Source organism: Felis catus, chromosome F1 (genome assembly GCF_018350175.1).
Source record: "Felis catus isolate Fca126 chromosome F1, F.catus_Fca126_mat1.0, whole genome shotgun sequence".
In the NCBI taxonomy this organism is placed as follows: Eukaryota; Metazoa; Chordata; class Mammalia; order Carnivora; family Felidae; genus Felis; species Felis catus.
This window is the reverse complement of record NC_058384.1, coordinates 41,476,636-41,501,441: the sequence shown is the minus strand read 5'-3', so window position 1 is coordinate 41,501,441 and position 24,806 is coordinate 41,476,636. Positions and strand designations below refer to the sequence as shown.

Here is a 24,806-nt window from a genome sequence, read left to right as displayed (position 1 = left end):
ATAGCAGCGGCAGCCCTGGGGGCCGTGGGAAAGGCCACGAGGCAGTGGAGCATGACCAGGTGAGTAGAGAGGGAGAAGGAATAAATCAGGTCCAGCATCGGCGCTCCTCAACTCCCCTGGCACAGGCAACCTGCACATTAACCTCTAGCAACCCCATGGTTATGTAAGTAAACAGAAGGTTACTGACCGTGTGTTTTTAAAACTCTGATGTTGACTTCCCAGAGGAGCACAGCCGTAGGACGGTGGAAGAAGCTGGACACGTCAGCCGAACGCGAAGTTAAAAAAAAAGACCAGAGCCATGTGTAGGTTGTCTTAAAACCATCGGGTTGTTTATTGGTACGTACACAATCACACTCGTACACCCCCGCACATCCACTCCTGACGCACTGGGCCAGTACAGTACTGAGAAGGAAACTGACAAGATACAGCAGGCTGGTGAGGGGGCTTCGGGTCACTGGTGACTCTCCAAATAAAAAACACGCGGACTGTGAGGCAAGGGATACACCAAGACAACAGCCTTCCATCACTGAATGGGCAAGCTCTCCTGTCCATCACCTCCCTGCAATACCTCCCCAGATGCCCTGAAGAGACCCAGGTACATGGCCAACCATGACAGGGTCAAGTTGTAGAGGAGAAGATGGGGCTGAATCTCCCACTGAGCTAGTCCGTCAAAAGTCCCCTGACACAGTCAGATGGCTTTGCGGTCCCCAACTCCACCAATCTTAGGAACCTGGGGTTTCTCCATAATCTTAACATCCGTTACCCAAGGATAGGGGCTTTTTCTCTCCACCCAACTAATTTTCTGCTCAAGAACGCGTCCAGCTCCATTTGCAGCAGCCTGACGGACAGGGAGGGCGAGGAACAACCAGGGAGAGAACAAGGGCAGGTGGGGGGCCTTGCCCACACCTAGGGGAGCCCACCCGGCCCCGCCCCTGGCAGACCTCTGCTCTGCCGAAAAACAGAAGGCTCTGAGCCCTGGCCTCGTCCCAGGCTCCATCACTCCTGCGGGCCAGGGTGCTCTGACCCACTATCCCACCTGTTAGCCGAGCCCCTGCTCAGAACCCAAGTCGATCAGGTTGCAAACCAGCTGCTCGGCCACCTGTAGGTGACGAACTGGCGCCTCTCCAGGAAACATGCTCCAGACACGTGTCCTCTCCTCTCACTTGGATGAAGCCCTGGGTTCCATCAACTCCCCCTGAACTTGGGCCCCAAACACGTCCAGGCATTTTGGCAGGACGAGGAAGTGGATTAAGACGGGTTTCTTGGGAATGACATTCCGACCAAACTAGGACCTGTATCCCCCAGCCCCGGTTGCCACCGTGCTGCGTGAGGGAAGCAATTAAAATGGTGGAAGCTGGGTGGGGCTCAGGAATTTCTGGAGGAGGCAGTCCCTGCACACTGAGAGAGCCCTGAACAAGGACTGGCTGATTTAGGGGCAAGCAGGAGAGTGAAGACCTTCATCGACACTGGATTTCCTGGACCTGGAATATGACTCACTAAAGCGGAAGCTTTATTTTCTTCCTAAGAGATCAGGGGAAGAGAACCCCGGACTACCTTTTTCCCACATCTGATTTGAAGGTCAGTGTATCTTCAATCCACCCACTGGGTATATTCTTAGGGGCTGGATTGCTAAAGTGGGACAGAGGAGGACAGCAAGGGAGGGGATGCTGAGCAGAATAGACGGCGCATGGGTAGCTCTCTTCTGTCCCCAGAGCCAGGACCCCACACAACCCCCAGCCCTGCCCCAGCAGCAACTCCACCCTACCGCTGGGGTAGGAGGCGTTCCCACCACTCTTTGGACTTAAGGCTACTGCAGGCCATTGGCTCTCTGTCCAGCTGACCTGCCTGCACTTCTTACTGGGTATGAGGGCTGAGAGTTTCCCCATCCTTACCCTTGGCCCAAAGCTCAGAGGCCCGTTTTTCCCAGATTCTTCCCCAACTCACATTTGGGATTCATCTTAAGCAAGAGCCTGGAATCACCACCTCAGCCTTCCTCCTCCCCAGCCTCACCATCTGAGGGAGAATGGGGCTTTCTGCAGCCCCTCCCAGCCCCCAAAGAGGTTCTGGAGGCAGGAGCTGCCGTGGTGGAGATAAGGTGGGAAAAGGGGCTAATGCTGGGGGGTGCCCAAACCAGATATCAGACAAGCAGGATGTGCACGGGGACCAGAAGGCCCAATAGCCTGAGCAAGGCAGAGTCCGAAGTGCCGTTTTCTTGGAAGGGCCATCCTCAGCCCTTGGCACGGCATCCTGGTATCTGGTGGAGGTCGCAGTCCAGAACAGGCTGGCTAGGCCCAGAAGAGGGAGGGTGAAGTCACAACCCCGCCTGGGCTACTGCTGTCCTGTCCCTTCTGCAGAATCCCAAGCATGGACAACCTCGAGTCCCAGCCACAGCCACAAGAGACTTACAAAGGACACACGGTGGGACTCAGAGTAGTGGGATGCCGAAGGGGGTGGACGAGTATATTCTGAGATCCAGGGCAACCGGAAAGTCACGACGAGACTAGGAGCCGTGAGAGGACCAGGGAACGAGCAGGAGAGGCCAGGGCCAGCTGAGCCTGTGAAACCCAGCGGGAGGACGCTGGCCCTGGGGGCCGTGGCTAGTCCCGGAAGGCGGAGAGCATGTGTCCGTAGAGATAGTGGGAGCGAGCTGAAAGAGAGAGAGAGGGAAAGAAAGAGAGAAAGAGAAAGAGAGAGAGAAGGAGAGAGAGAGAGATGCATTGCACGGTGAGCTGGGAGTCGTCCCTGGGGGTCTGGGGCGCATGCATGCGCAGCGAGCTTGCAAGCGCCAAGCGCCCGGGCGGCGGCGGCGGCAGCGGGCAGGGCAAGCCGGACGAGTGCGGGCCTGGCAGGTGCACAGCGCGCGAGCGGGGGCCGCCGGCGGCGGGGGCGGGGGTGGGGGGGTGTCCGGCCCGGGCCCGGCCCACTTACCCCGCGCCACGGGCACACCCCCGCGAGAGCCGGGGCGGGAGGGGGGTCAGCAGGAGTAGGTCCGAACCGTGGAGGGCTCCAGTCTCTGCGCCCCCGCCGTCCCGGCTGGGAGGAGTCGGCGGCCGCGGGAGAACACAGAGCGGCGGTTAGTGCGCGCGCTCCGGGGGCCCGCCCGCCCGCCGGCCCGGCGGCAGCGTTAGTGCAGCGGCGCCCGCAGGGCCCTCCGGCGGCCCGGCACTCACCCTCCGGCGTGATCTTCTTCGGCGGCGCGGGCGGCGGCTGCAGCGGCCCCAGCGTGGCCACGCGGAAGGCGGCCGGGAGCGTCTCGGCCGAGGCGCCGAGCAGGCCGCCGTGCGGGTCCCGCGGCCGGAAGCGCTTCCTCCAGGACGGCGCGCGCCGGAACACCTTGTCCTCGCCCTGCATGGGACACGCGGAGGCCCTCACTCCCTGCCCGCGGGAAGCGCGCTCGCGGCTGCTTCTAGGGGTGCCACTCCCGTCCCACTGGAAGGCGGGGTACGGAGGGAGGGCAAGGTCACCTCCTCTCTCTGGCCCTGTTTTTCCGTCGGTAAAATGAATGGGGGCGAAGTAGAGGACTCCCAGGGGCCCCGGGGGATTCAGATTCCTTGTCGCCAGGTAGGGTGGGGTCCCCTCTGGTCAGACCTGGCACCATCCTGCAGTTGAACCGTTTCCCTGCCCAGCCCCGTCATCTCACACTGGGCTGGGGATGCCCACTGACCTTTCACGTTCTCCTAGCCTCGTCCCAGGGGCACCGAGCAGCCCCCACCCAACCCCTCCTGCCTTCCCTCTGGCTGCAGCCCAGGGTGTGCCGGAAACGCACCGGGCCAAGAGTCAGGAGACCTGACTACCATTTTACTAGTTATGTGTCGTCCCTGGGCAAGTTAAGTGACCTCTCTGAGCTTCCATTTCTGTGTCCATAAAATAGGAAGAACATCATCTGCCCTCTTCAAGTGAGAGCATTCTGTGACAGCGATGGGTCAGGTGGATGGCAGATCAGAGGCAGGCTCCCCCAAAGGAGGTGGTGGGCCATCTGTCAGCGGAGTCTCCAGACTATCTCTGCCAAAGGGCACCCAGAGCCAAAACTCTACAGGATGCCCCTCTGCACAGGCCTCCCCATCCTCCCCGGAAGAGCTCACTTCCACCCTGCTTGGCAGCCATGTCTAATCTCCCCAGCACCACCCCCCCCCCCCCTCCACCCCGACCAAGCCAATCCGTGTTCTCAGAACGGGTATAGGCAGAGAGCTGCAGGAGGAACAAGAGACATTAACCCACCAGTTCTTGCCTCAACCCCTCCCGGCCCCAAGCCCCTTGTTGCTTGTGCTCTGAGGAGGCCAAAGCCTATCACTTCTCGGCACAATGTACCTCTGTCCCAGCACCCACGCTGGTATCAGTTTTTCATGTATTTATGGGATTACAGTAAAACCTTGGATTGAGAGTAACTTGTTCTGCGAGTGTTCTGCAGGATGAGCAAACGTTTGTAATAAATTTTCACTTGATAAACGAGCGATGTCTTGTGATCTAGTTTGTGACACTGAAGGTCACATGATCACAACCGAGCCAATGGTTCTTGAAATTTGCTTTGATATACAAGTGCTTTGGATTACAAGCATGTTTCCAGAACAAATTCTGCCTCAAAACCAAGGTTTTACTGTATTTCATTAACCACCCCCCCTCTCTCTCTCTCCTTCTTCCACTCCCCTCCCTCAACTCTCTCCCTCTCACTTTCAAATTCTGTCCTCCATGGGACAGACACCATCATCTTTTTAGTTCCAACCAATGTATCCCCAGCCCCAGAGTAGTGCTCAGGAACACTGTAGGCACTCAATAAATATTTGTTAAATGAATGGATGGCAGCTGGCTTCCTATGTTAGGCATCCTATCCCTGAATTCATCAGGAACTTTCCTCATTATTTCTGTCTGGCCCATGATCCTACCCTTAATCTAGCCCAGGGTGGGCTCCCTTTCTCTCTCTCGATTTCTACCTTCAGCCAGTGCTAAGACTTGTTTCTGTATCACTTGTCCCCTAGAAGATGTTCTTCCTGTTCCTCTCCTCTTTTTCCTTCAGTCCTGCTCTCCATGTAGGGGGAGACTTGGATGCAGCCCTCCAGGGCCTTGAAGCTTGAGAGCGGAAACTGAGAACCAGAACTGACAGAGGAAACAAGAGACAGCTCAAGGTTGCTGATGCTGTGCTAGATGCCTAGACAGAAAACAGTCTCCCTGGATCTCTGACCTCCCCTGTGCCCACCACCACCAAATCCCACCTCAAGCTTAATTCCTCATCAGTCAGAGGGGGATGATAACCTGCCCCACATGATGATTGTTAGCATAAAATGAGTTGTCTGTCACCAGTACACCCCTATGCCTGGGCCAATGCCTGGCCCAGAGGAGGCCTTCAAAGAATATTTTTATAAGGATTGAAGGAATACATAGCTTTCTAATTAGGAAGCACCGCGCTAAGATATACAGGAGTCATTTTTCTAAACAGCATCAAAGAAAGCTAAGATCCTCGGCGGGTGGGGAATAAAAGAAGGTCCACATGGCAGGGGCATTGGAAAAATTAAGATCTCTGAGGGTGGGGACAGCTGGTGGGGTCTGGCAATTTATCTCCTTGACAGGAATACATACACACGTACACACCCATATGTGTACGTGTGTGTGTGATTATGTGTGTGTGTGTGCGTGTGTGTGTGTGTGTGTGTATAAATAACACACTCCATATTTCAAGGCACCTCCGTGAAGAACACACCCCTCCACAAATTCCCTGTATGCCTGAGCGTGTCCTATCTACCAAAGCAGAGCAGTCATTCCACAAAGGTGGATTTTAGCCCTGGCCAACCCAACTAAGAAAGACTAACTGATAAGGAGGTGACACTAAGGGTGTCCCAAAAAAGGAGGTCCACTAGTCCAAACAGAGGCATTGGTCGGGGAAGGGATGTGTAGAAAGGGAAGCTACACAGACAACAGAGATCAGAAGAACTAGATTTGATTGAAGATGGAGAAGCTAAAAATAAATAATCTGGGCTCCTTTTTAACTTGTTTGGAGCCAGGGCAGCCAAGCCTCACCTGACAGGCAACAGCAGGGAAGGTTGGTGATCAAAAGTAAGTAGGGAAGAAGGCGGGAAGGGGGAAGGGGGAAGAAGAGAGGAGGGCTGAGGAGGGGGCTGCACCCTCAGGAAACAGGTAACCCTTTGGTAGGCATCTCCAATGGGGGCATTAGGGCTCAGGACATGCAGGTCTTCCTGGACACAGTCCAGCCTAAACGCAAGGGAAAGGCCTGACAAAACCCAGGGGAAAAGGCTGTGTTTTCATCGAACACGGGGGCCAAGAAAAGAGAACCTTAACCCGATATGAAGGTAACTCAAGAGTAAAACTGGAGAGGAAGCAGTGATGATATACGTTTGAGCCAGTGAGTCAAACTGCCCTGTGGAACAAGCGAGCAAGCCTGTCGTTTAAGGACCTCAGCATAACGCCTGCCTCCAAACAACCACACTATGACAGGATGGGAATCCTAATAAGCAGGCTGGAATCATGCTCTGCCAATAGCACTGAGAGATGGTATCTGAGAAATGGAAGAAAAAGGTATGATCCCAAGGAGATGGCCTTTGGGGGAACCTCTGATCCTGTGTGGTCAGGACAGCGGCAGGGCACAGAATTGGAAGATGCTAGAAGTATAACATATAGGAGCCTTTAGTTTTTGTACAAGGAGTTTCGTGGAGACTTCTCCAGGCCTACTGCTAGGCCTCGCTCTTTTGCCCCCCTCCCCCAATTCCCTGACATCATCGCCATCCCCTCTGGCTCTTCTCCCTTTGACCACCCCACCAATTATCGGCCCAAGGAAAGCGCAACTCATGAACTCCAACCCAACCAACCAACAATGGCCAAATCCCAAAGGCCCCTGATTCACAGCCAAGTACTCACATCATCCAGTTTCCGGTCTGTGCCCAAGGCCAACAGGTTGTTGAACTCTCTTTCCATCACTTGGCGAGCCTGGAGTCCACAGGGTGAAAGAGGAAGAGGTGGGAGGGGTATAGTCAATGACTTCTATGTCATCTTGCTTCTGTTTCATAGGGGCCCATAGACAGAGATAGGGCTTTCAGTGCATTTAACCCGTGAGCCCTGATGCTGTTTCAAGCAAACTTCAGGGTCCTCTTGGAAGTGAAACTGTAAACCTTAGGATTCTTTCATATGGAGCACATTAGAAAACTGTAATTTTGTACAAAGTAGGACCACAGAACACGTGGATCACAGGGTTCCCTTAAGTGGGGTGAGGGGGAACCCCATATTGTGTCTGTAAAGGAATATCAGGCCTTACTACCTTTCTGAAGGGATAAATGAGCATGTAGACCATGGATAATAAGGATTTAATTTAGATTAAAGAAACGTATTTCATAAGGCTCCACATCAAAACTTTAGGAGGACGGCTGAGTCACAGATCTCCATGGCCCTGACGGTGCATACAGGCCTTGACTAAGCCTCTCAGGAGCCTAACTCAGCAGGAGATTTGGGAAACGCCAGAAACAACAAAGTTTTCAGAACTGCCACCAGATATTTTTAACCATTGTTGAGGAAGAATTCCATGTTGGGTCAGCCCCCACTTCCTCTCATAGCTGAGCTAAATGGAAGAGTCAGGAAAACCAGAAAGGTTAGCACGCACCAGAGATGTCTCCGGCCGCTCTTTACAAATGCATTGCGAGCCACAAAACCCGGACACATTTAGAGACAGGAGACAAACAAACGATAGAGAAGAACAAGCCCATTTCCGGGTGAGAAATGCTAACCACGGAGGTTCATAAGGACTGTCTCTGTCAGTATTGAGAAGGTAATATTCTCATAAGTGACAGCAAAGGAGAAGCCTAATACATTTCCAAGTATCCAGACGACACCGCTCCTCTGGGTGGGGAAAGGTGACGATGACACTTACAAACTTCAGAAACCTGTCCCAGAGCTGTGAGAGCAGGTGAGAACGCAGATGAGGTTGGAGGTGGGCACGTACAGAAGAACTGCGTAGGGGGGTAGGGGAATCCCAGCTCTTCTTAGAGAACAGGGATCTGTCCTCTCCGTTCTGACCGGTCGGGGGGGGGGGGGAGGGGAAAGAGAGGGTCACTGCCGAGAGCCTATGGGACACACTGGCCCTGTGTGCTGCCAGCATCCCCAAGAGGCCAACACGCCACCCGGCATTACGAGACCACACAGCCCCACCCTCGCACGAGCCAAAACGCATCTGCTCCCAGAATAGCTTGTGCGACTCCAGTGGCTGAATTTCAAGAGGCCTGACAGCTGCAACCAGTCCAGACAGGGGCAGCTAAAACGATCAGGGCACGGAGGCGAGTCTATATGAGGAAAGCCTAAAAGAATTAAGATCACTCCGTCTGGAGAGACAAAGGCCTGAGCCCCGAGGCAACACAATCAGAGTTTATGAAATCACAAAAGGTGAGCACGGGCCAAATACACATAGCCTCACCAAACCTAGTAAATGAGGATGAGGCCGTTCCCTTCCCCAGGGGGAGCCTGACTGGGGCACAATTTGGGACAAATAAAATCAGGAAGTACTAAACACAACAGGTAGTACTTCTGGAGTCCTTTACCCACAGGAAGCTAGAAAGGCCAAACATATAAATAGGTCCAAGAGAGTTTAGATATCGTCTTGGATGAGAGCTCCATAACAATTGTGAAATGTAATTGAAGGAGATGTCTCATCATTTGAGCTGCTGACAGGGAGACAACGGCCTGGTGCAGAGAGGCTCTGGGCTGTGTTATTTGTTATATTTAGCTTTCTCAAGCCTGGGAGCCCAAGGCAGATCTCTGGGGTAGGAGACAAAGGAGATGGGGGGTTTTCTGATCCCTTCAGGCCCCCAGGCCTTTTCTCCTCTAAGAAGAGTCAGGTCAGAAAAGCAGAGTGAGGAAAAACAAAGCGTCACTGGGTGTTGGACGTGAGCGATGAATCAACGGGAATCTAACCCCAAAACCAAGAGCATACCGTATATATACTGTATGTTCGCCAACTTGATGATAAATTATATGAAAAATAAATAAATAAGTAAACAGACAGATTAATTAATTAATTAACAAACAAAGTGTCAAATGCAAAGATGAGGTTGGGAGAGGATTAACACAGTGTTCTGAGCCTGGGCTAGATGTGCCCTGTATGTGAAGGAAGTTTGCTCCCTAGGTGGCCTGGTTATGCACAGGGACCACTTGGAGGTGTGAGGACGTTGTGATCCCCTCCGAGACAGGCCCCAGAACAGTCCCCCAACAAATCTGTAAACCTGTGTGTGTGAGCAGGAGAGTGGGCGGAGGGGGAGCCTGAGATTAAGACTGACTGATGACAAGGATGCCCACCTGGGTGTTCTGTGTGGGAATCTGGAGGACCAGGGCCAGCGTGTTGTGGTCAAAGTTCTCATCCAGGGCCAGCAGGGCACCATGCACACCGCTCTCCTGAAGATTTCCTGCATAATCCCGGAGCCCAATGGACTGGACCCAGTGAACCACCTGGTCGTTGGTCCAGACCAGCACATCTGGAGGGCGGGGCAAGAAAACGGGTTAGGAAGAGACAGGTTTGGCCACACCCCCTCCAGGGACGGAAACCGGCTTCCCTGGACCCAGAGCTCCAGTCTACCCTGCTTTCTGTCTTCTGTCTGTCCTCCCTGGCACCTGGGCTCCTAGAGAACCAGCACCACCTCCCTCCATCCCTGCCAGCCTGTAGGACTCAAGGGTCAGGCCAGCAGGCTCCTGACTTTCTCCCCAGAGCCCTTGGCCAGGCCATCCCCTACCCCCAGGCTGGAATGGTCCTCTTAGAATCTAAGACTTGTCTCTCTTTCCTGCCCAATGCCACCCAGATCAACACAGTCCATGAGCATTTTCCCAGGCCAGTCCATAGCACTGTCCGAGGGGATTCACTGCATGTGTCCAGCCGGTGGCCATTGTCAGGGGGTAGGGTGGGGTTACAGGTGACCGGGCAGGGCTATTTCTTCTCCACCAGATGACAACGTCCTTTGGGCATGGACTAGGTCTCCCTCATCACCTGAGCTTCCCTCAGGTTTGGAGGCTCCCTAAGGTACAGAATGCCTCTTCTCCCCCCACTCGCCCAGGGCAGGGAACAGGAGGCAGGCATCTGCTCCCCCAAGGCTGCTCCCATGCCTTTCAGAGGAGGCACGCTGAGCCTGCTAAGCTTACCCTTGATCTCATGCTGGCTTTCCTCCCGTCTTTTCTCCAGCTCCTTTCGGTCATAATTCAGCCTCTTCAGACACATGATGCCATACTGAAGACTGGTTCTGCAGGTACATAGCCCCCCCTGAGCCAGAGCCTCAGGGGGGCCACATTCCTGCCACATCTGTCCTACATCCAGCACTGCCCTAGCATGTTCAGGCCCGTGTCTTCCAGCATAAAGAGCACCCCGGCCCACTCATGCTCCTCCTTTTCCCAGGGCTTGTGTGTGATCCAGCCCAAGACTACTTTCCCTCCTCTGCCTACCCTATGTCCTCCCTCTCGGCCAGGGTGTGGACCTGATGGAAGGAAAGTTCTCTCAAAGAAGCAACATTCCCCCCCCCCAACCCCCGCTCCCACCCCAGGCACTGGAATGACCCTACAGATATCTGACCCATAAAAACAGGACCCTACAGAAAGATCCCTACAAATATTTCTTTGTATCCCCATTTCACTCAGAGTCCTTACAATGACCTACACGTGCTACATGACGTGCCCCTGTACAGTGACATCTCTGTTCTTCCTCAAGCACAGCAGGCACGCTTGGCCTCTGTGCCTCAGGGCCTTTGCCCTGGCTGTTCCCTCTGCCTGGAACACTCTTGCCCCGATCTGCTGCGTGGCTCACCCTGTCTCCTCGAAGTCTTTGCTCAAGTGTCATCTTCTCAATTCAATGGTCACCCTGTCCACCTGATTTAAAACTGCACCACCACCATCACTACCCCCAGCCCGTATTCCCAACACCCCCCCCCCCCTTATCCTGGTCTAACCTTGGTCTATTTTTTTCCTAGCAGTTTTTATCTATCAACGTACTTTATATACAATACACGTATGGTTCTTTGTCCCTCCCAGTTAGCATGTAAACTCCACGAGGGCAACCCTGTTTTGTTCACTGATATTTCTCAAACCCCTAGAATAGCATCTGGCACTTAGTGAACACCATAAATGCTTAACGAATGGAATGAAATGGTTCACGGAAAGTACTAAAAGTACTTAAACAGTACCAGGTGCATAGTAAGCATTCAATAAATAATAACTAAACCAGACCAAGAACCATCGAGTCTGCAGGTTAGAAGGGACCCTCCAGGCCACTGGTCCAAGCTCCTATATCATGCAGGTGTCACCTGTGTACCATCCTTCTGCATAGTATGAACACCTGGGCCCAACACCTCTGACGACAGGGAACTCACTACCTCCTGAGGCAACTCCTTCCACCGTGGGCAGCTTCTATCGTAAGGTCCCTCCTTAACTTGAACACTGCTTGTCATGCAGCCTCTCTGGGTTTTGTCGCCTATCAAACGGAGGAACAGACGTTCCCTCCAAACTCTATTTTGTGGCCATTGCTTTGTGAAATTAAACTATGCTGCTGGCTCCTTTCTTCTCTCCCCCTTCAGGCAGCCCTGGCAGGGCTGGGGCCTCGAACAATCCCTCACAGCTCCGAAGACACCACTTCTAGGACTTCTTTTCTGGCCCAAGGCACTCAGTCATTGCTCAAGCCTGGGTCCACTGGAGGGGGCAGGAGGACACACACGTCCTAACTAGAAATGCCTTTTGTCTCCTTCCAGTCCCACTTGCTATAATTTTCAGTCCAGTTCCGAGGACTTTCAAAGTTGTTTCACCGAAGAGCAAAAATCTAAAGTCAGATCAGCCTGGGTTTGAATGCCAGCTCTGCCACTCCCCGGCCTGGTGGCCCTCAGCACACGTGAGATGAGGTCACGCCTCTCCGGCCGGGCTGCCGTGAGCCTCACAGGTGATCGTGCGTGGAAGGGCTTAGCCCAGCCCCTGGAACGTCCAGGCACTCAGCAAAGGTACCACCACTGGGAGAACATTACTGATGCCGTGTGGGCCGGTTCTCCTCAGGACAGTCGCTTCTCTAGAAAAGCTGCTCACTAGGACACCATGCTTCCAGGGGAAAGCGCTCAGAGTTAGGTGTGAAGAAGGAAGGATATCGGCCCCATCCTGTATCCACCTGGCTGAGTGACCTGGTGATACTCCACCTCTATTGGGCTTGTTTTCCTCATTAAAAGGAGGGTTTTTAAATATCTTTTTCTCATCATAATAAGGATGATTCAAAATAATTTCTTAAAGATGTAAGAGCACGCTTTATGGAAGGTTAAGTGGAATAAAAGCAGGTATACACAAAGTTGAAGTAAAGGGCGTGGAAATGCTTTAGGAACCCTTGAAGTACTCGAGATGTGGAGCTGAATCTGGAAGCATGAATGCAGGCCGAGGCTCTCCTGGGGCCTGGGCAGAGGGTCCCCAGGAGGACCTCCATAGTGCTGGGTGGGGCCGAGCAGACTGATCCTCCAGCAGCCCAAGGACATCCCAGCTGGCAGGCCAGTGGCCCTTCTCTCCGCAGCCCTGTCAGTCATTGACAAGGGGACAGGTGCAGCCAGGCCTGGCAGCCTCCCGGACCCACTGAGACAGAAGATTCCCTTTCAGCCCTGAGAAGGGGTGGGGGGATGGTGAGGGAGGTCACAGTAGAGAGTTCTAGCATCAAAGGCTCTGCAGCATGGTGGCAAGAAGGCTGGACTCAGTGTCAGGAGACATGCACTCAGCTGTCATGCCTGATGCTCCTTCCTGTGCCTCAGTTTCCTCACCCACAAAATAGGGAGGCTAACTAGATCCCTTATGCATTTAACCTTCCATGGTTTATGAGTCAGAGAGACCAAGGGACATCCAAGGAGCCCCATGAGAAGCTAGTAAAGCCACACGCCCCCAGCTCCAGCGTTCGTCCCATTACCCTCTCATTCGCCTGGGTTGGAACACCAGCTGAGCCACTTTCCAGCTGCGTGGCACTCAGAACATGTGAGATGGGGTCACACCTCTCCTGCGGGGTGGCGTAGGCATTAATTAATGGTAAAAGACCAAGAACCTGGCTCAAACAGCGACCTGTGTGATTTGAAGCTAGACGTTAAAAGGACTCCCTAACTACCGTCGACCCCTGGAACATCAGCACCCACCTTGCTCCCCACCCCAAGTGCCTACTGGGGTCAAGCACGCATCACTATGCGATGAGTGAAGCAGGACCTGGAGACTACGCCTACCTGTCTCAGAAGGGCTGTCCCCATGCTGGAATGTGTCAACACGTCTTCCAATTTTTTTTTTTAAGAGAAGCCAGACATCCAGAATTTTGTGTAAAATCTCCCAGTGTTTGAATACTGGCAGCTAAACTCATAATCTTTAAAATACCGTGTCAGCCAAACAAAACACATCTGTGGGCCAAATGCTGCCCACGGGCTGCCAGTTGGAGACCTCCACCGCAGACACTTTTGAACAGAAGACCTTGTCCGCGAGGAGGAGGAGAGAACTGGATGGCATCCTGTACAAAAGGGCGTGGGCTGAGCTGAGAAGCTCAGACCTGGGAGGCAGGCAGGACAAGGGCTCAGAAAGACCCTTCCTCTTAGACACCCAAGCTGGACACTGGTCTCGGCTGGAGCCTCCCCAGGGTACACAGAACTCGGCAAGCCCGAAGAAATGAAATTCAGACCTCGGAGGGGAAATCTCCCGGAAAGTGAAGCGAAGGAAAAATGACTTTCTGTGTCTTAAGGGCGGGAGGTGAGAGGGCAGAACCCTCCCTCAAGCTGCAGGACGAGACAAGGACCCGGCTTTCGCAAGGGGGAGACCTGCGGGCGCCCGGACAGGCCGCTTGGAGGCACGTGCGTTGCGGGAGACAGACCCCCGGGGCTGGGGGAGACCCGTGCGGGGCTCCAGCCTTGCTCACCGGTGGAAGCTGTCCACCATCTTCAGGTGGACCCGGAGGTCCTTCTTGGTGAGGTGGTCCAGCATGCGAGCATCCACCAGGCACTCCATGAAGTAGCTGCGGTACTGGGGGAGCCCCAGGCTGGGGAGCCATTCATTCCCAATCCACTCGTGGTTCATGTCCCCATAGGCCAGGGTCTGGGGGAACAAGGTAGAGGAGCTATAGGGGAGGAAGGCAGTGCTAGCGAACCGCGGCTGGCGGATCTGCTCGAGAGGAACGTCACTCCATCCTCCACGGCGGGTTATTTTCGCTAAGAAGCTGGGCGTGGTAGGAGGTGGGGGGTTTAAATGGAACTTCGTAAGATCTCAGAATGATACGGTTCCCTTCGTGGATCACTTATCTACACTAATGAACAGAAGCAACTCTCCAGGCAGCAGATGATATGAAGTCCTTCCTGTCGACCCAGGAATGCATTTGCGGTATTGTGTGGCAGACCTGCCTTCCTGCTGCTCGGTCAGCCTCAAGCCCACTGCGCCCAGGGGACAGGCCAAGTTACAGAGGACCCGCAGAACAGCAAGAAAAGAGCCAATGTCACTTGGGAAACTGGCTCACGCATCTACAGGGGAGTTACGTACTGACTCGTGACGTCAAAAGCTACAGGCTGATGAATAGCGTCTGAACAGCCAGCGCTCAGTTCTCTGAGGCCTGGTGTCCACTCCAGGAATTCTCCAGAACCCCTGTTTCCCAAGCACCCTCCACGCCCCCCTGACCCTCCCCACCTGCTCTGGTTGTCACCTCCCGCCGACAGCAGGGACTTCCCTGACCACCCATCCTTAGAAAGACTGGGTGAACAGCAATCCTCCATCACGGTTTCCTAACCCTACTTGATTTTTTTAGGCTGAAAAACTTATCTTTGAAAATGAAACCGTTATACACACAAAAATAAATGTAGCAAACGTTCGCTGTTAAGCATAAATAAGTGAAGTTAACATTGATGGACAACACCAACCAGTTGTGTCCACCTTACGCTCTCCTTCCCCGTCCTGTCCCCTGCCGCCCGTCTAGAGGTAACTGCCCGTCTAGAGTTTTCTATCATTCCCTTGCTTGAAAAACATTTTTTACAGTCCTTATAATCACCAATGCATATTTCTCTAACAAACGTATTATTAAGTTTGCTTGTTTTTGAGTTTTAGTATAAAATTCTATGACTCTTTTGGGACTTAGACTTTTCACTTGACGTTGTATTTCTAAAATTCATCCATCTCCCCTGCTGTTTTACTGGGTGAATGTACACGACGATCTGTCCAGGCCCTGGTTTCTGGCTTTCCCTGTGCTGTTTCACGGCACGTGGATCCGCGTGACACGGTGCTCACTGATGGGTTTACGCACTTAGGGTCTATTTCTCTCCTAGAATATAAGGTCTGTGGGGCTTAGTTTGTCCACTTCTGTATCCAGAGAGCTTAGAAAGGCCCCTGATACCTAGCGGCTGCTCAATAAATATTTGCCCACTGAGTGAATGAGTAAAAGGCCTTTGCCCAGCTCACGGCTGTGCCCTCTGAAAGGGATGGGGTGAGGAAAAGGGTTGGTACCAATCTCGGTCTCATGGTTCCTGGGAAGAGAGGGGAAGATGCAGGCATGCTGGGGGCCTCCAAGGCTCCCCACCTGCCATCCTGAGAAACCAGAAGCTAGAGGGCAATGAGGAGGGAGGGTGTTTTAGCGGCAGGAGAAAACCTGTCCAGGGCTTTTCATGCTAAGAGGGACATAAATAGACTGGGACTCAGGGCGTCCTGTCGGGCAGACAGCCTGTTGGGAAAAAATCTGTCCTGAACGAACTCCTGGGAGGTGGCTCTGGACAGGGAAGGGGGTCTTACCTGAGCCCAGCTGCCCTCCTCACTGTCCTAGCGGGAACGATGTGCAGCGTGTCAGGGGAAACAGGCAAAGTCAAGAAACCTGGAAGCGTCCACCCCAGGCCCCATCGAGAAGAGGGAGCAGACGCACCAGTGGCTAGGAGGGTGACTAGGGAGAGCTTGTTGGGAGGACCAAGCGAGAACACAAGGCTGGCACATGTGCCTGTGTTTGCAGTGAGGGGGGAGCGAATGTGTGTGTGGCAAAAACACGTTTCCACACCTCCCCAGCTTGGCTCGCAGCCCCGCAAGGGGCCAGGCTCTCCCACTCCCCGTCCCTCCACCAAGGATCAGCACAAGGGAAAGGACTCTGGCTTCAGGCCCACAGCAGGGCAGACCGCTCCCATGGCCAGCTCTTCCCCACTGGCCTTGGAGAACCCCCAGAGATGGATCCCCCCACACACGCCAACTCTTCCCATTCCCACCTCTTTCTCCCAACCCGCCACCCTGAGAACAGAACCTGACATACATCAGGGATACCAATCTCGTATTAGATCGACCGCAACCCCCTCTGACTCCCCAAACCTTCCCCTCATCTTCATGGGGGTCATCAGCCCTCAGCCCAGGCCCAGGGCCCAGGGCCAGACTCACTGTTTTAGTAGGTGTTGCCAGAGTTTCCATCTCTTCATGGGTGACCCAGACATTTCCGGAAGACTGCAGGCAGAGAGGAAACCTAGCTGGTCCCACGTGTGGGTCCCCAAAATCCCCTTGAGGCCGGGAACCCCAAGGGCAAGGACACACATCCCTTCCCCTGAGTCCTCCCACAGGCCCAGCCCCGAGCCCTGCATACTGTCTGGCTCAGAGCAACTCCCTCTATGACTGTATCCGCACTGCTCAACACAGTGTCTGGGACCAAGAAATGCTCAACGGATGTTTCCTGAAGGAATATGAATGAATGGGGCAGATCTGGAAAGCCGACCGATGCCAATCGAAGAGACAGCTAGTATTAGCCTGAGGGTCCATGGAATAGTCTGTGTTCTTGTGGAGAGGTTGGAGGACCAGGAAAGAATTCACAAATGCCCTATCCCCTCTGCTTCCCTGAATCTGGCAACAACACAGAACCCCAGAAGCCCCGTCCTGGAAACTCTGCCCGGAGATGTGTGGTTGTTGGCACAGTAGGGCAGAGAACCAGGCTGCTGGGATCCTCCTGGAATCAACATCAGCCCCTCCTGGAGACCAGGTGGAGCCCCGAGGGGACCGGAAGGGGCAGGAATCAAGTTACTAGCTTCCCAAAGACCAACGGGAAACTTTCCAAATACTACTCCAGGGCTGTCCAAAAACATCCTGGGTGAGGGAGAGGCCACTCACAGTCCTGGAGGTGGGCGGGGCGGAGGGGCTGGTCAGCGACACCATCTCCTGGATGGCCAGCCGGAGCTTGAGCCGGTGCAGGGCATTGCTGATGCCAATCTCCCGTTGGATCTCTGTGTCCGACAGGGCCGACATGATGGCACCGCTCTTGACGTTGGCCCGGCAGGCGGCCACGTACCAAGCAGGCATCCCCACCCAGAGCTGCAGATACGGGCACAGGGGGTAAATTCAGCTCCTTCCCCCAAGATCTGGGCCCTGCTGCCACGAGCTTGACCACACCAAGGGGGTGGGGCCAGGCCTCCTCCGCGGACTCAAAAGAGCAAACGCAGAGCAGAAGAACTTAGAAACGTGGAGATGACCATCACCAAATGCCTCTCTTCCCCATTTTACGGATGGAAAATCTGAGGCCTGAGAATGTGAGATTTTCCCAACATCGTATGGGTGATTAGCTCCTGGGGACGGCCTATGGGAAGAGTCAAATTGCCTGTGGAAGCCTATGGCTCGGTGACCCTTAGCGCCCCTTGTCCAAACCCACCTACCTGCGAGGCAACATCAGAAGTGGCATCAGTTCTGCCCTCCAAGGTAACTGGAAGGGAGCGGGGCTAAATTCTAGGTGTGGCACATGTGCACTTGGCAGGGGAGAGATGGGATGGGAAAATTCTAGGGACACCACCCCTCTACCTACAGAGGAATCCTTGTCCCACCCCACGTACCCTTCCCACCGGTCCTCTGAGTAGACTTCCTTTGCCCAGACTTACCTCCAGCCAGGAGACCACAGTAGGGCCATCCCACTGGGCAAAGGGCATTCCTTTCCTGCGGGCATCTTCAAGCAGCTGGTGTCTTGTGGGAAGAGGAACAATAGACTCACTAGTCTTTCCCTGTCTCTCAACCATGCTTACTCCTGAGACCATGGCTGTGCTGAGTGGACTTCCACAACCCTACTCCCCACCACTGGACTGTCATCCCTGCTCCATGCCTGAAGCAGTACGATGCCGAGACATGGGGGGAGGAAGTCCCCTCCATCCCCACATGGCAAGGGGAGGCTCTTCCTTGTTTGCACAGGGCCTGACCCATAGGCATTGCGGTCTGCTCTGCGAGAGATCCACAGGGCCAGGGTCACTCTCCCACTGCCCACCCCCCCCCCCCAGCCTCCTTCTCCGGGCATGTTATCCTAAGAACCACCTCCCAGCCCCTGATGTGCCCGTGTGGACCAGGCCAACTCAGTTCAGAAAGGGCCTTGCCACGCTCTGGCTGTCTGGGCTCAGTCCCATGACAGGCCAAGTGGGTGAAGGGTTGGGTGCCATCCTGGCAGAACCTGGCCTGTGGCTCTTACTTCTTCTTCAGCCGCCGGTCCTTCTCTGCCTGGGTCCCCAGCTTGGCAGGCACCATGGGCTCCTGCAGACCAAGCTCGGAGTCTGTCAGCATAACTGGAAGGGAAGATGTGGCATGTCAGCCAGTCCCTCTCCTTCTCCTCCCTTGGCCTGGGCCAGGATTGGGGAGCAGACCAGCAGATGTATAACAACCTCAGTGTATAACAACCCCGGAGGCCTGACGGGACCATCCACTATTCCTGGAGCCTCTGCCCAATGTCCCTACATCCAGGCAGCCCCGCAGTGGCCATCAAATGGGTCACCCAGCCCAGACTGTCTGCCCTGGGAGCCTCAGCCCTGGAGGCGTTTTCCAGCCCAATGGACCAAAGTTGCCACACCCTTACACCAGCAAAATCCTAGACAGAACTTATCTCTCCTCCAAACCGAGGTGCAAAGGAAACCCCGAGAGCCACCCGTGAGGTGGGCTACGGGCTCAGAGGATTAGCCTCATCTAGTTGGGGCGGGGAAATGGGCACACTAAGAGATGTGCCTCTCGGCCTCTTTCTCAGGGGCACACTTGCACAAACCACAAAGGGGAACATTCCAGCTCTGTCTTCTTCTATAAGGATCTCCTGAACAGATGCCAAAACCCACAGAGTTCACGGCGGGGGCAACATCTTAGAATTCATGAAGTTCTGGTCACTCCATACAGCACAGATAGCAGTAGGTGTGGATAATCCAGAAAACGAGGTGAGATGCTGTCTTAGATGCCACTGGGGCACGGGGAGCGTAGAAAACCACGAGACTTTGCACAGATCAGACTTTCTCGGCTCCCTCCCAGCCCCATCTGTGGTCAGCTCCACGACTCCCTGCACCCCTGTGGGCTGGGGGCAGGGTGCTCCACCTCAATCCCCTCCCAGGGGACAGGTGCCCACCTTTCCTCCTCCTCCTCCTCCTCCTCCTCCTCCTCCTCCTCCTCCTCACCCAGCTAGCTATGTTCTGATTCACACCATGTTCTGATTCACACCTTCCCTGAGGTGCAAGGTCTAATTATGCCTTTGGGTTCAAAGGTTCCTTTCTTCTAGTTGATCAGGTCCCCTTGCACGCAAATGTCAATGCTCCCAGGTCCCCCTGCACATAATTGTCAATGCTCCTGTGGCCTTGGGGGAACTTCTCAAGGCCCTTAAGAGCTGGCCCCAGCCTAGGATCCAAAGCCATCTCCTCCACTCCTCCCACCCCTTTCTTCCCACTTTGAAAAGACTCCTTTGCAAACAAAGCTCTTGTACCCAGAAGCTGCCTTTCCCAGATCCCCGGTTCCCTCACATACAACTCTTCTTAGCTGGGCTAATTCCTACTCCGCCTTCAAGCTTCAGCCCAGCTGTTACCTAGCAGAGGAAGCCACTGCTGGCGTCCCTATCACTCCATGGCTGCGTTCTGAGTTCCAGAAGCACCCTAAGCATATCGCTATCATTACACTATTTTGGAATCATCTCTTTATTATTTCCTTTCCACTAGACACTGAGCTCCTTGAAGGAACGGCCTACTGCTCCAACACCCAACACTAAGCCTTGTATATAGCAGTTAATAAATGTCTGTTGAAAAAAATGATTGAAAAGATGACAGAAAGGAGAGGGGGCGGGAAGAAGCAGAGGAAGATAGCTGACATTTATTGTGTACCTACCATGTGCCAAGCATGTACGAGAACTTTTTATATTAGCACAGAGGTAGTAATGCTCTTTCCCAAGCGTTTACGCGAATATAAGGTCTACGAAGCCATAATGAGGCATTACGATACGTTGCGTCCGAGGGTCAGGTATACTAGAAATAAGTTCTAATCACGAACTGACTCTCCTAAAGAAAGAACCAAGAAATTCTTCCCGAAGGCCCTGAGCACACCCGAAAACCTCCAAACTGAAAGAAACCTCAGAGGGCCAATCTCTCGCTCCAGACAGGAATCCCTTCCACATCGCTCCAAATAAACACCTCCCTCCCTGCAGCCTGGAGCTTCTGTGGCAGGAGATAGCACCTCCCGAGGCAGCCCGGGGCTCTCACGGAGCAGATCTCACGGGAAACCGCTGCTCTCTGGAGCCGAAATCTGCCTGGCTGTGCCTTCCACCCACTGGCCCCTGGGAGGCAGGGGGAGAAGGCTGGATCTGAGTACCCCCTCCTGCTCTGGCCCCCCTACTTGCACCCGTTCGCTAGGAAGTGGACAGAAACCATGGCCCGTGGCTCCATCTCGGCTCAGCTGGATCAGCCGGCCCTTCTCCTTCTTCCCGAACAGGCGGCCGATGGACGACTTGATGCCCTTGCGCTTGGCACCCTTGTGCAAGGAGTCCTGGCTGCTGTTGCTGCTGCTGGGGTTGCTGCCCTGATCCTCCAAAGCACTACAGGATGACAGCCAGGAGCGGGTGGAATGAAAAGAAACATACTTTAATTATAGCAGGAGTCAGGGACGTTAGACCTCAGGAAGAACTGTTTTAACAGGAGGTTGGAGGTGGGGGGCGGGTATGATCAGAGCAGGTGACCAAAGGAGATGTGGGAATGTCCTTCCTGATGGCATTTCAAAGAGAAGTGAGATGTTCTCTTGAAACAGGGAGGACATGACCATGGCGGTAGAGAGACTCAAGGTGGGGCCCGTGCCACTTACCTTTTGCCTTCTTCCTGGCTCAGGGCTGGGTGGCCAAGCTTCTCCAGCCGCAGCGTCCTGGGTGAGGAAGGAGGAGAAGTCTCACATTTTATGGTGGCTTTATCCTCCCGGTTCTCTTCCCGAGACACTGGCGACTGAACAGACAGTGAAGCCGTCAGGGGATAGAGGGAGAGATCTGGGGCCTGCCTACCCAGCCCGGACAAGGCAGAGGAGCTTGGAGAAACGCAATGGGAAGGCCCGGGGCCTCTCTGAGCCCAGACTCAGACTCAGAGGCCCAGGGGAGAGAGGCCGAAAGGGAAGGGCCTGGGAGAATTAACCCGTTAGTACCTGGGTCCTCAGGCAGCACTCACCAGCAGCTTCCTCCTATGCTTTCTTAAGTCACTGGGCTGGAAGAGAGAGTGAAGGGTGAGCTCAGAATCACCCTCTGGGTGCCTGAAAGTCAACCCCAAGGGGAACCTGGTGGTCTTAGGATGAGAAGATAGGATTCAGTGCCTCACACAGGCCTTGAGAGAATACGAGAGCAGAAAAAAAGCTGGCCTGATAAAATAAGTCAGGGCCACCTCTGGAGGAAAGGGAGAGGTATGGGCAGGGGGTGAGTTTCTTACGCATTCTGTGCTTATCCAAGAGAGAGGGCTCAGGAAGACATGACAGGCCCTTTCCAAACCCAGAAGGACATGTTGGTGGCCTGACATGCCGGGGTCTGCACACATCATGGGAAGAAGACGCCAGCCCCAACTGACAGGGAGGGAGCCCTCCCCTGCCTTAGCAGCTCCCCTCGGCCAGCCCCCAACGCAGAGCCCGGCCACGACAGGGCCGCTCATCAACTGCCCCAAGACTCTCACCAGGGTCATGACCCCCATGCGGTCCAGGTCCTGGGCTGCACTGCGGGAGGTGAGCTTGGGTGTGGAGCGGCCGCTGAGCGGAGGGGACGCGCTGGCCAGGGACAGGGCGGTCAGAGAGGTGGGGATAGAACCGCGTTTGCGTAGCTGGGTCAGGTTTAGGGCCTCCATGCTGCCGCTGGTCACTCGAGTCTCAATCTCCTCGGCACGGAGCTCTGTGGACTCCTTCTCTTCCTGGATCATCCTGGGGAAACCAGACCCTGAGTTGGCCCCTCCGAGGCCCAGCAGGAGGCCGGTGGCGGCAGCGTCCGCGCTCACCACCCTGGGACCCCGGGCAGAAGGCCATGCCTGGGGTGGGGGAGCCACGCTGTGTCTGGCATGGCCTCACCGACACAGCCGGCCCTGCCCACCGCAGCTCAGAAACATCGCTCTCTCTCTCCCTCTCTCTGCGTCTCTCGTCAGCTGGCCTCACGTAACAAAACTCCCCAGTCTACCAAAAGAAGCTGTGGGAAAAGGAGGCATGTAGTCAGTGGCGTACAAGCCATCCTGGGAGGCAGAATTCTTGACCTACCACTAACTATGCGGGCAACCCTGAGTCAGGCTCTCCGGCCTCAGTTTCCCCATACCCCCAACGCCAGGAGGGGTCCGAGCCAGCAGTTCCCAAACCCAGGTCCTTCCCCAAACCCATTGTCCTTTAACTGACAATGACCCCGAAGGAGTTTTCCCTGTTCGACAGAAAAATGAGAAAACTGATGACCATGGGAGGGGGGAGGGCCGGGGGAGGGGGAGCGCGTGCGCACTCTCACACACGCGCGCTGACGTAACATGCCTTCTGTCCTCCGGGAGCAGGGCTTGTCTTTATCCTGAGAGTGTCTTCTGACACTAGGGCATGTTAAAACGCCCTTTCTTTTGTCCAATGGTTGTGATAGGAAACAGCAGCTCCCATTCCCGATTGCCTTTGCAGAATAAAAGTTGGCGGCCCTGTGTGTGTGTGTGTGTGTGTGTGTGTGTGTGTGTGTGTGTGTGTTATGACGTTTTCCTTTTAACTGGTCTGTGAAATCCAAAAGTGTGGGAACCACGGAACCAGATGCCCCTGATAGCCCTCTAAAGCTCTGATGCCCTCGGGCTCAGATTCTCCCTTGTCGTTGGCGATCAACATTAATAGCCCCCCTACAAAGGCAGGGTGAAGTACAGGGCTTGGTAACTTTCCCCGCCACTGGTTTCCGCTTGATGTCTTGTTAGGGATGGAAGACATGCTACAGTGCACTGAGTGTAGACCTGGGTTTGAATCCTGGTTCTGCCACTTGCTCTGTGGCTTTGGGCAAATCACTTAACCTGTCTGGCTTCCGTTCCCTTGTCTGTAACATGGAGATAATGCTGCTTCCCCCGGAGGCTAGTGAGACTGACGGCAGCATTTATACAAAGCTCTCACCCTGAGGTGACCTCAGTAAGTGCGAGCTAGGCTCTTAGCGATGACATTTAGCTGCAGGAGCACAGCCTCCCAAGCCCTAGGAGGGGAAATGAAGTCTGAGAAGTCAGTCTGAGACCCCACCCTTCTCTGTCCAGTAGTGGGCCTGAGACCACCCCCCCCCCCACACACACACACACACACAGAGTCCCCAGACCAAGCACTCGAAGGTGCAGCTGTTGGAGACAAGCAAATACATGAAGAATTTTTCCTGCAGCGCCCAAACCCAAAGGGGCCCCTGTCCTTCAAGGTACCTCCCAGACCCTCCACCCCTGCCCTAACCTGATCTCCTCGTTGATGGCATCCAGCTGCTCCTGGAGCATCATGGCCAGGGTCTGGGCGTCCGAGTGGCCGCTGGGAGAGACAACATCCACGGAGCCCACCAGACCCCCTGGCTCATCCTCATCCACGTCGGAGATCTCAGGGTCGCTGTCAAAGGCAGGGGTGGCTGTGGGCGCCAGCACCCCAGGCAGTGGAGAGGGCTCCCAGCCCTTAGCAAAGGAGGGGAGAAGGGTAGTAATAAGACACAACAGACGGGCTGAGGAGCAGGACCCTCCCCACCTGTACCAGCAGCACTGGCATCTCCGGGGGACTAGTTAGAAGTGCAAAATCTCGGGCCCTGCCCCCGGCCTTCATGATTCAGAGTCTGCATTTTAACCAGATTCCCAGGTGATTTATGTGCCTGTTAAAGTCTAAGACGTAATATTCCAATTCAAGGAGCCAGAGTAGCAGAGTGGTTAGGCACAGATTCCAGAGAGAGACTGACTTGCTTTGAAACCTGCCGGGCAACTGTGGTAAAGCTGTGTCACCTCTCTGTGCCTCAGTTTCTTCGTCTGTACAACAGGGATAGTAGTAGAACCTACTTTGCAAGTAATTATGAGAACTGAGTGAGGAAATGCATGTGAAGCACTTAGCACGGTGTCTGAGACAAAGTAAGCACCGTATGGAGGCTATCCCTTTCTATTAACACAAACTCTGCAAGAGTAACCAGACCCAGGCGACAAGAGAAACCAAGCAGTCCTGACTGCCTTGTGTCTCCCAGAGTTTCAGCACATCACAGGGCCCTGTAGTCAACCCTGAGAGGTGGGGGCTTCTCAGAAGTCACCTGCAAACCTCGTCGGTGGACAAAGGCGTGGAAGAAGGAAGAGCACAGAACTGAATGAGCCAGAAGAGCAGGGGAAGAAAAGGAAAGGGACCAGAGACAGAGAGGTGCCCTAACCCCATCCTCTGGGACCCAACCCCCCAAGGTTCCCTTAGGGTTCCTTTCTAGCTCCTGGGCACCTGCTGTGTTCTTAAAAACAGAAAGAGCAAAGGGTGAGGGGAGAGAGAATGAGAAGCCTTCGTTCAGGCTGCGATTCCATCAGACTAGGGCTTTCCTAAGGGCAGAGATGAACCTTCCCCTATCAGGCTAGGAGTTCCCCCCTTCTCTACATGTATGTTGTAGTGCCTCGGCGCATGTAGAGGGCCCGGGCTCAAGACAA

At 54.5% G+C, this 24,806-nt stretch overlaps 1 protein-coding gene across 9 annotated transcripts in view; it reads right to left on the bottom strand.

The window, feature by feature from the left end:
• Positions 1-303: 303 nt before the first annotated feature.
• PPFIA4 (PTPRF interacting protein alpha 4) overlaps positions 304-24,806 on the bottom strand; it is a 51,284-nt gene continuing 26,781 nt past the window's right edge. For 5 of the 9 annotated variants that reach the window (XM_023247297.2, XM_023247304.2, XM_023247302.2 and 2 more), the window contains 17 exons: positions 23,608-23,816; positions 21,861-22,101; positions 21,369-21,404; positions 21,019-21,152; positions 20,589-20,755; positions 18,395-18,488; positions 17,820-17,901; positions 17,062-17,262; positions 16,345-16,407; positions 15,721-15,747; positions 13,871-14,046; positions 10,120-10,217; positions 9,286-9,461; positions 6,865-6,933; positions 3,171-3,345; positions 2,929-3,033; positions 304-2,647 (listed from right to left, as the gene is read on the bottom strand). In XM_023247297.2, coding sequence (XP_023103065.1) covers positions 2,975-3,033; positions 3,171-3,345; positions 6,865-6,933; positions 9,286-9,461; positions 10,120-10,217; positions 13,871-14,046; positions 15,721-15,747; positions 16,345-16,407; positions 17,062-17,262; positions 17,820-17,901; positions 18,395-18,488; positions 20,589-20,755; positions 21,019-21,152; positions 21,369-21,404; positions 21,861-22,101; positions 23,608-23,816 — 2,007 coding nt within the window. In that variant the 3' untranslated portion in view covers positions 304-2,647; positions 2,929-2,974. The remainder of the gene's footprint in view (positions 2,648-2,928; positions 3,034-3,170; positions 3,346-6,864; positions 6,934-9,285; positions 9,462-10,119; positions 10,218-13,870; positions 14,047-15,720; positions 15,748-16,344; positions 16,408-17,061; positions 17,263-17,819; positions 17,902-18,394; positions 18,489-20,588; positions 20,756-21,018; positions 21,153-21,368; positions 21,405-21,860; positions 22,102-23,607; positions 23,817-24,806) is intronic. The other 4 variants (XM_023247300.2, XM_045048520.1, XM_023247301.2 and 1 more) reach the window with 3 other exon arrangements.